Source organism: Alligator mississippiensis, chromosome 15, assembly GCF_030867095.1.
Source record: "Alligator mississippiensis isolate rAllMis1 chromosome 15, rAllMis1, whole genome shotgun sequence".
NCBI classification, from domain to species: Eukaryota; Metazoa; Chordata; order Crocodylia; family Alligatoridae; genus Alligator; species Alligator mississippiensis.
In genome coordinates, this window is record NC_081838.1 from 26872207 (window position 1) to 26882029 (window position 9823).

A 9823-nucleotide genomic window follows, 5' to 3' on the forward strand; every position below is an offset into this window, starting at 1 on the left:
TTTCCCATGTTTTGCACTCATTAAATAATATTTAAAAAATGATGTGCAACCCGGTCCAGGGGAGATTCCCGTTCCATGGAAATGTGGAGATCTGGGTTCTACTACTTGATCTACCACTGACTTCACGGGTGCTCATTGTCAAAGCACTTTGCAGTTTTTGTGCTTCACTTTCCCAATCTGTAAAATGGGGCTGATACTTATCTGTCTTTGAAGACAGACCACAAAAACTACAGATCAAAATGGCCTCATAAGTATTCTATACAATTATTAACACGATGCATGTTTTTTCTCACTTATTTTGGCTCTTGCTACAATACAGATTGTACCTTATGGAAAAAGACATTTATTTTGAGTTTTGAACAAGAACTGCAGAATCCGCGATGTTTACTCTCTTAAACAAATGCCACAAAGTTAATTCCCTTGTGAATTCAATAGCTAGAAGTGATCATTATCTGCAATCCCAAGGAAAGTTTCATCATGAACGCCTGGTGGTGAGAAGCTGCTTTCTTATAAACCTGAGCGAATGCCGAACGGGGGCAGTGGCGCTGGGCATGGACACACAGCAACATCCAACAGGCAAGACAGCAAGATCATTCCAGCTGGTGAGTAGCATGTAGAGAGAGACTCTGTGACACTGCGAGGAGCAGAGCGATGGGGTCCACGACACTGATCCCCACACCCCACCACTACAGATGGAGAGGATTATAGGTAAGTGTTATGTTATGGCTGCTTGGTCTAACCACAGGGAGGCTGACAGGACAGAGTGAGAGCTACCGTCTTGTATCCTTGGATCCTGCCTGCAGTCCTACCCAACAGACTCATGCATGTTGGGGTGGCCAGCACGGTATAGCTGGGGACAGAACAGATGTGCCTTTTTTCTGGTTCCTTGTCCTTTTCCTCATGCAAGCAACCTCTTTCTCTTATACATCTTCATTCCAGGGATATCCTATCCTCTCCCCTTTCTTTCTGAAACTCATCTTCAAATGTTGGCAGATGCAAGGGCTGGGATTTCTAGGTCCATCCTGTGCCCCCGTTGCATGCTCCAAGCTGCGCTCAGGAGAGGGATCCAATCCTTACAGCAGAAGCACACACAGCAGTGATGAGTTAGCAGCCCTGCATTTGTCCCTGATGCATGCCGTGTTTGGATAGCTATTGATCCAGCTTGCTTTTCATTCTCCCCTTCACGCATTTCATCACAGCTCCTGCGTCTGAGGCACAAGACAGCATAGTTGGCAGTTGTGAGTAGGAGCTGCTCTGTTGCAGCTCTACCTGTTTCGCTCCCCTCCACGTTTAATTTTCTCCTCTCTCTCTCCCACTGCAAAATCCACCCAACCAACCTCCTAGCCCCGTCGCATGCCCTGAATCAGCTGCTTTTCTTGCCCTCCTGCTGTAGAGCATTTCTCGCAGAAATCCCATGACCCAGCTTATCTCTTCCTCTACTAATTCTTTCTCCTTGTTCAGTTCTGCCTCTCCAGCTTCATCAAAGCTGACATCATGTCTCTGGTGCTTTTCACCATCATTGCTTTGTTCTTCAAGCTCTTCCTTCTTCATATCCCCGCAGGTTCTTGCTGGTTTCTTCCAAGGGAAAAAGACATCATATTATATAAATTCCCACCTTCCCTCAGCTCATCTCCCTTGCACCTCTCCCCTTCCTACACTTATTTCCTCCTTTTCCTTAGCCTGAAATGCAGGATTTCATATAATCTCTTATTTCCTAATGCCATCCCTTGCACAAGTTGGCCCCATCATATACCCTGCTCAGCCGTGTGACTTCTCATCACTTCCCTTTTCTTTTATTCTTCTAATTAAATTCTTCTCTTTTTTCTTACGCTTACCCCTCATAGTACACACATCTGTTAGGTGTCCTCATCTTGAAAGGAAACAAAATAGCATAAAAATAAAGTATTCAACCCACATCCCTATTCAGTTAGTGCCTGTCTCCCTGAAAATCTGACCTCTGGGAAAGCGGTCTAGAAAACTATAGTTTTTTTTAGGGTGATGGCCCATAGATCTTCCACATGCAGCTCTTGTTCCATCCAGACTAAAGCACCCACCTGTCTCTTTGACGTCTTGTCTCTCTACTCTGTCTGTGTATCCTCATATTGAAGGTCTGACTTTTCTTGCAGAACCTTTCTTCTTAACACCTGTAAGATATGGCCACTGATCTCCCTCCACACAGCTAGAATTCATTCTGATACCTTTTAGTTTGTCCGCCTTTCTTTGGGCTTCAACCAATGCAACTGTACGTATTTATTTAATGTATTCAATTTATATGACACTTTTCCTAACAAAGGCTCAGTGGCTCAAGCTAAGAGGACAGAATAACTTACAAAAGCTTTCTAGAGCCCCAAACCCAAATGCCCCCCTCCATCTGCCCCAACACTGAACCCCGTAAACCCCCACTCTTCCCCTCTTCCTCCCCAGCTCCCTGACCCCAAAGACCCCTCCCTAATTTCCCCCCTTGAACAGCTTCCCATCCCCTCTCCAAAACATGAGAAGGGGGCAAGGAAAGTTCTCCCTGCACTTGCCCCAGAGGTGAGGCTGCTCATCTGAGTGCAGTCATTGGTGGGTGCTGAGGGTGTAGGTGTGCTTGGAGCACTACCTGCACTGTGGGTGGACTTGCTGGTCCCTTGTGTGGATGTGCAGGTGTCAGGCCAGGTTAGTGGTCCCAGTGAAGCTCTTCCCATACTTGGCACACTCATGGCCCTGCTGCTTTCCATCTTGCCCCTCTTCTTTCCATTCTGAAATTTACTGGAAAGTTACTGGAAGCCAGTTCTCCATGTTTGTTACTCTTTCCACTCTGTAGCTTATTGACTATAAACCAATTGCTGTCACTCTACAAAATCTCTCTGGAGCTCCAGATGTTCTTTCTCATTTCCTATAAGACACACCCAGGATGCCAGCCAGCAAGACAGAGATTTGATGGAGATTTGAAGGCCCCAAGGAAGGGGATGGTTATAGGCCTGAGGACTAAGGGGGTGCCACTAATGAGGCTTGAATGAGTTTATTGCTGAGCTTACTGTGGAAGTCATGAAGGGTCATTAATATTGAGGTTGATGATGATTACGGTAACTATGATGATGAAGTATTTATAACTACAGAAAAGAGAAGAAGGAATTTCTGAAAGCATCTGCTTGGGACATTTCCTTTTTGGATGCAGTTCTCTTAAAAGCTGCTGGGTATGATTAGGCAGTAGGACTGGCTAGACAAAGCCTTGTCTCGGATGATATAGTTGGGAAAGGTCCTGCTTTGAGCAGAGGGTTGGACTGATGAGGTTGCTTCCAACCATAATTATCTATGATTCTGTGACCCTAAGCCCATTAAACCTGCATGCAATGCCATGGGCAGAAGAGCATTAAATAACTGTGGAGCTGGTACCTGGGGCAGGTGAGTAGGAAATTGCAATTCCACAGCCCTGAGCAAAACCTGAGCAAAGACAACATAAACTGTTCCCTGAGGCTGAACAATCATAGTATTGATGCAATGTACATCTCCCTGGTGGAACTATATAGCAAACTTTCAAAGATCATTACTTTTTTTTTTCATTTTCCAGGAATAACCCACTAGAATAGTGACCTGATGAAAAATGCTTGTGTTCAAAAGCTTGTCTAACTTAATCCAGACCATGAAAAAGGTCCAATAAAAGATATCACCCACAAAAATCCTTGCTTCTCACTAGAAGAGTGAAAGGAAAAACCCAGCTACCCCTCATGGAGGAAGTAGGAGGAGACAATCACACATCTATCACAGAATTCCTCCTTCTAGGATTTGGGACCATTCCACAGCTACAGATTTTTCTCTTCCTGCTGTTTCTAGTGATCTATATGTTGACCGTGACTGGGAACATCCTCATCATTGTGCTCGTTGTTGCTGATCCGCACCTTCATACCCCCATGTACTTCTTCCTGGGAAACTTGTCGTACTTGGAGACTTGCTACATCTCCACCGTCCTGCCCAGGATGCTGGCCAGTCTCCTGACAGGGGACAGAACCATTTCTGTTAGGGGCTGCGTTACACAACTTTATTTTTTTGGATGTCTGGCAGCTACAGAGTGTTGTCTCCTAGCTGCAATGTCTTATGATAGGTATTTAGCAATTTGTAAACCACTGCTCTATGCAATGTTAATGAATGGCAGAGTCTGTCTACTGCTAGCAACTGGATCTTGGCTAGGAGGATTGCTGGTTTCTACATTAGGAATAAGTTTTATGTCACAATTAACTTTCTGTGGGCACAATGAGATTGACCACTTCTTTTGTGACTTCACTCCAGTGATACAGCTCTCCTGCAGTGATACGAGGCTGGTCATTCTTATTAGTTTTATAACTTCCTCCTTTGCTGCCCTTTCCCCATTTCTCTTAACTCTGGCATCCTACATTTGTATCATAGATGCCATTCTGAGAATCCCTTCTGGGAGGGGAAGACAAAAGGCATTTGCTACCTGCTCCTCCCACCTCATTGTAGTAACAATTTTTTATGGGACCATATTGATTGTATATTTGCTACCAAAAAACAACATACTGAGGTACTTGAACAAAGCATTTTCTGTTTTCTACACAATCCTTACACCCCTGATCAATCCCCTTATCTACAGTCTGAGGAACAGAGAAGTGAAAGAGGGCCTGAGAAAAGTTGTCAGCAAATTTAGGATCCTGGGAATTCAAACTACCCGGCTGATATGAGGATAAGTGAAAGAAACTGTAATTGTGCGGTTTGGGTTTCAAGAGTCTTCTGCACAAGTGTTGTATCTTTACGTTTGTTAAAGGTGAACCTGGTTGAAAGGCAGTATATTCTTGTAAACAGTTAAAACTTTATCTTTCCTTCCCCTCTTTGAGGTGGAACGTTCTGAACATGAACCCCCCCCCCCCCCACACACACACACACACACACAATTTCAGGCTCCTCTGTACTTATGCTAATAGTATGTATTATTTCTCATGGGTTTTGTAGAACTAATAAAAGTTCTTCCAGAGTAAAAGTGACTAGGTTGATACAACCCTCGATGTGAGGTGCTTTATAATCCTAAGAAGTATATTATCATCTACTACCTATATCCTGTTGTACTGCACTTGGCTTGGTATTTTCCAGACAAATGGGAACAAATAGTTTCTGCTCCTGATAGATGTCAGCCATCAAGTCTGAACCTTTGTCTCTACCAGCAGCTCTGCCAGAAGCTTCATCTCCATCAACAATTTCTAGAGAGAGGGCATGTCTCCCTTATTTCTAAGGGCATATCTCCCTTATTTCTAGAGAGAGGACATGTTGCCTTATCGTGATGTTATTGTCCAGTGCTTTAGTACTTCCTGTTGGAAGTACGAAAGAAAGGTTCAGTAACAGCTTTGCATGCATGGTGCATGGTTATTTTTAGCAGATACTTCACCATAGCAGTGTACTGTAATGGAAGGGGTGAGAGGGGTGGAAATTGCAATGGCAGAGTAGCTGCTCATCATGTGTACACACACATGGACACTACACTGCTTCATCATGAAGGTACCAAATTGATAGGCGATTAGTTGCAGTGTAGTAATGCATGTGTGGAGGCATTACCGTGCAGTAATTTGGGAGCCTCTAGGCTGGGTCTGCCCAGTCACTATGGAGCCAGCTGGAGGCTGGCCTTAGGGCTCCTGCCTGACCCCCTCTCCTGAAGCTGCGCTCATCTGCTTTCTGTCAGCTTCTAGCTGCAAGGTATAAAAGGCTGAAGCTGCTTTGTGCCTTGGGGCACACACCAGAGGGAGCTGGCAGGAGCTACTCTCTGTCCACGAGTCAAGCAGGCCCTGTGTGCCCCTCTGGACAGCCTGCAGGCAATATTTGCCTGGGCTGTCACCCTCCTGAGCTGGTGCCTGGCCATAGGTGAGCATTACAAAGGTCTCTTTTTGCTGCATCCATTGCCCAGGCCTATGATTCTATTTGGGCTAGCGGTCTTTCTGTCTGTGTTATAGGGAGCAGCACCTGCTCCCGACTCGTGCTCAACCCCACATCTCTCTCCTCCAGGGACTAGAGTGAAGCACCTCAACCATGTGGCTGTGACTCCCTGGCCATTCCCCTGTTGGGTGTCATGCTGTCAGCCCTCAAGGGCCAGCATCACAGGGCCAGTGGCATGGGGGCCCAGTCAACCAACACGGGGCATGACATCATCCTCCTCCCCTGTGTCCAGCCCTAGCCCCATCCACGTGTGCCCACCCGTGTGGAGCCCCAGGGTTCCAAACTGGATCCAGGAGGCTGTGTGCACCCTTAGGGCTCTGTGGGGTGAGGAAGACATCCTGAGGCAGTTTGTCCAGGGTGGGCACTTGAATGTCTATCCTTATGAGGCCCTGGTGGCTGAGATGCATGCATAGGGCCACTCCCAGTTGTTATGCAAATAGCATAAATACCAGCTTGATGTTAGATAAATAACATGGAAATAGAGCTTGGCCTATTGCTTTTAAGCTTATGTATTTTCCTGAGTTTTGCATTGCCTTAAGAATCTCCGTTTTGTATTGCTCTGTAGTTTGACATAAGTACTTGACCTTTTCCTCTTTTGTATGCTGTATGGGTGAGAGTGTGTTTGTGGAAAAGGAAAACATCATCTGGCGACTGGCTGAAGAATGCAGAGAAATAAAAGAGCAAACAAGAAGAATCTGCCCCAGAACAGCGAGAGAACACCGGCAATCCACCTTCAAGAAAGAACACAGTGATAACCTAGCAAAAGCCCAGAGGACTGGATGAATGGACAAGGCTATAAAAGATGGGGCAAGACATATCAATTTTAGGTCTTGTTCTGCATGTCATCCTGGAGCATCGGTTCATTGGATGAGATGGACTGGCAGGAGCCCTGCTCCCACTCGGATCAACTTGGCTGGCCATTAATTTGATCCAAGCACCGATAAAACTGGTAACGTATAGCAGTGCAGAACAGAAACTGGGGTATGAACTTGGTATGTGTTTGTATTAAGTGCTTAACCAATAAACGCAGCACTTTGCCTTATCCCCCTCATAAGGTCTCGTTCGTGATTTGATCAATTGGCAATTTGTGTAATGCAGTTGGTGTGGCAGTGCCACATTAAGGTCAAGGACCTGCAGGTCCAGTGCGTGGGTGTAAATGGCCACAGTCGTTGGTCTGGTAGGGCCTCCAAGACCATTCCCTTCATGCAGGAGCTGAACCCCATTCGGGTGCCCAAGGAGCCTGCACCCATGTCCCAGCCTGTCACCTCCAGTGACACATCATTGGAGGAGGGGACCTCAGGCCTTCAGTACCCTGCCCTGAACTCCTCCCCAGCTATTGCCATCACTGGTAGCCCAGGGAGCCCTGGCCAGCAGCTGCCTTGGCCTTAGCCTCACCCTGCAGCTGCCCATGAGGAGTGACTGACCATACCACTTTCAGCAGCCAGCAGCACCAGCTTCTCCCTGGGGAGGTGGAGGGGAGCATGGCTAAGTGTCAGCACCCAGCCCACAGGAGGCCACAGACACCAGGTGGAGCTGGATGCGTCCTGGCATGGGGATCCCCATGCTGAGCTGCCAGCCTCACTGACCCCAGGCCCATGCTAAGTCCCACACTGGAGGGTGGCTTCTACCAGTCTCATTCTCCACCCCCACCTGCCCCTAGCCCCAGCTCCGGTCCTGACCCCTACTCCTTGCCTTGTCCTCCCACACTCTCCTGGCTCCAGGACATGTAGAGAGTTGGGACACCTACCACACATTTATTGAGCAGCCTAAGTCCTTGTAGCTGGGCAAGCATGGGCTTCCCATTCACTGAGGAAGGCATTGATCTCAGTAGCCATCTCTTCCTCAGCAACTGGGGGCAGACATATTTTGAGCTGCCACAGATAGCCCTACAGGCAGCAGCGGCCATTCCAGGGCAGGCCAGACTTATGCCCCACGGTATTATAGCTCAGGGTTGCGATCCATGAGTGCAGGGTGTGACCGGGGCACTGGTCATTGCTGGGAGGGGCCAGGCTGAAGCAGCAGGGTGCTGGATGCTGCTGGTAGGGGCAGAGGCAGGGGCAGGGACAGGGATGGTGTGAGGAGGTTGGGTGGGCAGGAGGGAAGCTGCTTCATGCTTTCTCTGCACTTGACATGCAGCTCCCAGGCAGGGGAGGAGCTGGCCAGGGATCAGAGGGTCTGGCAGGGGTGCTTGTAAGACAGCTGTCACATGCTGACAGATGCCTCTGGCATCGGCATGTTTGCCAAGTGCTGGCAGCCATGTGACCAGAGGCTGGAGCTCCCCTCGGTGGCCCCAGGGGCACAGGACAGGCTGCTCTGATTTGGGACTAAGTCTAGTCCCAGGTTGACTGCACGTGTAGGCACTGGCCCTATTCCCACTTACTCTGCAGTAACTGCACAGTAACTTTAATGTGCAGGAAATGCACATGTAGACACGCTCCCAGTATAGCAGCACAGCCCCAGTGACCTGGATCCTCGAAGCCTTGGTAGCCTTTTCTCATGGTGAGCATTCCCCAGAGCACTTGACCTTCGGCACATGAGTTCTGTGGCTCTGAAACAATCTGCAAATTGGAATCACAGACCATGGAAATGTGTCAACCCATTTTATGAGTCAATCTGCATGGCTCTTGGACCCATATCTGTAGAATCTAGATACCTGGCCTAGTATAGTACAGACGGCTGGCAGCTTCAGAGCCACTGACTGCTCGTACAACTTCAGTCCAGCAGCACATAATGCTGGTATCAGCACACATTTCTAGGAACAAGTGAAACTTAGGGATGTGTGAAAGAATGGTTTATATTTGTGCCATTATTGTGAGTTACACCAGGCGGAGCCAGTGCGCACCAGCCTATGGGGTATTTTGTGTTCCTTTTACTCTGCAAACTAATCTAATCTCTGAAGAAATGTTATGTTGTTAGTTCTGCAATGGAGTTGCTTTTGAGGGGAGCTGTTGCAAGCACAAAGGGAATATTCTCTCTGGGTGAACCTCTGTAACTAGAGTCAATTTGGGTATCGGAGTTGCTCCAAATATTTGGTGCTAACATTTCTGAAACAGGTGTTTGCTTTCATGACATTTGTAGCCCCCTTGGCCAAGGATGTAAACATATTGCTTAGGTAGGCTAGTAACATTAAAAAACCAGCTCGATTGAACATCAATGGCTTTTCCTCCAATAAGAAACCATCTTACCTCGTCCTGATTTTTTAAAATAATTAGGGAGCTGAAAAGCAATTAATAAATAAGCATTGAAACATTAAACAGTAATGCAAATGATACAGTTCATTGAGTTTGTGTGTGCATGAGCGAGAGAGAGAGTATACATAAGAAAGGGAGATCTTCTTTCGATTGTTTCCTTCGTTTGCCTTGAATTTCAATTCAGTTTCCTGTGTGTTTATTAAACCACCTGGCTGGACTTCTTATCTTGCTTGTCACCTCTTACAAATTATTACTCAATGACATTATTGATGTAATTAAAATCATTTAGAAAAGTCAGTCTGTTTGACAAAACATTAAATGAATGTCGTATCAAATTGGTCCCTGTATAACAATAATCCTAGACAGCAGGTACGTATGTCCCATACAGATGTCCTGTGGGGCTTCTGGTAGTTTATAGTCAGAAAATAAGTCAGTCACTCCCTAGGCTTAGCCCCACCAGAAAGGTAAGCAGCGGAGATAGTAAGGCTCCATGCTGAAGGATACAAACCTTAGGGGACCTCTGAATTTTGTTAATAGAAGGAGAAGAGCAAATTCCAAGCAAGACTGCAGCACCAGCTCTTCTCTTCAGGGGGGGGCAGATCTATTTACTGGGTGAATCCACATTCAGTGATGAGAGATGAGGAGCTCTGGTGAAGAAGCAGAACCTTGGTCAATGTCTCATTAAAAATAAAAGCCAATCAATTGAAGGTTGC

The 9823-nt window shown here is 46.9% G+C and overlaps 1 protein-coding gene across 1 annotated transcript; it reads left to right on the plus strand.

Moving 5' to 3' along the window:
* Positions 1 to 625: 625 nt before the first annotated feature.
* Positions 626 to 4690, plus strand: LOC132245617 (olfactory receptor 6N1-like). Its single transcript, XM_059718279.1, has 2 exons — positions 626 to 708; positions 3554 to 4690. Exon 2 carries the CDS (start codon positions 3711 to 3713, stop codon positions 4677 to 4679), a length of 969 nt encoding a protein of 322 aa, XP_059574262.1. The 5' UTR covers positions 626 to 708; positions 3554 to 3710; the 3' UTR covers positions 4680 to 4690.
* The last annotated feature ends 5133 nt before the right edge of the window (positions 4691 to 9823 follow it).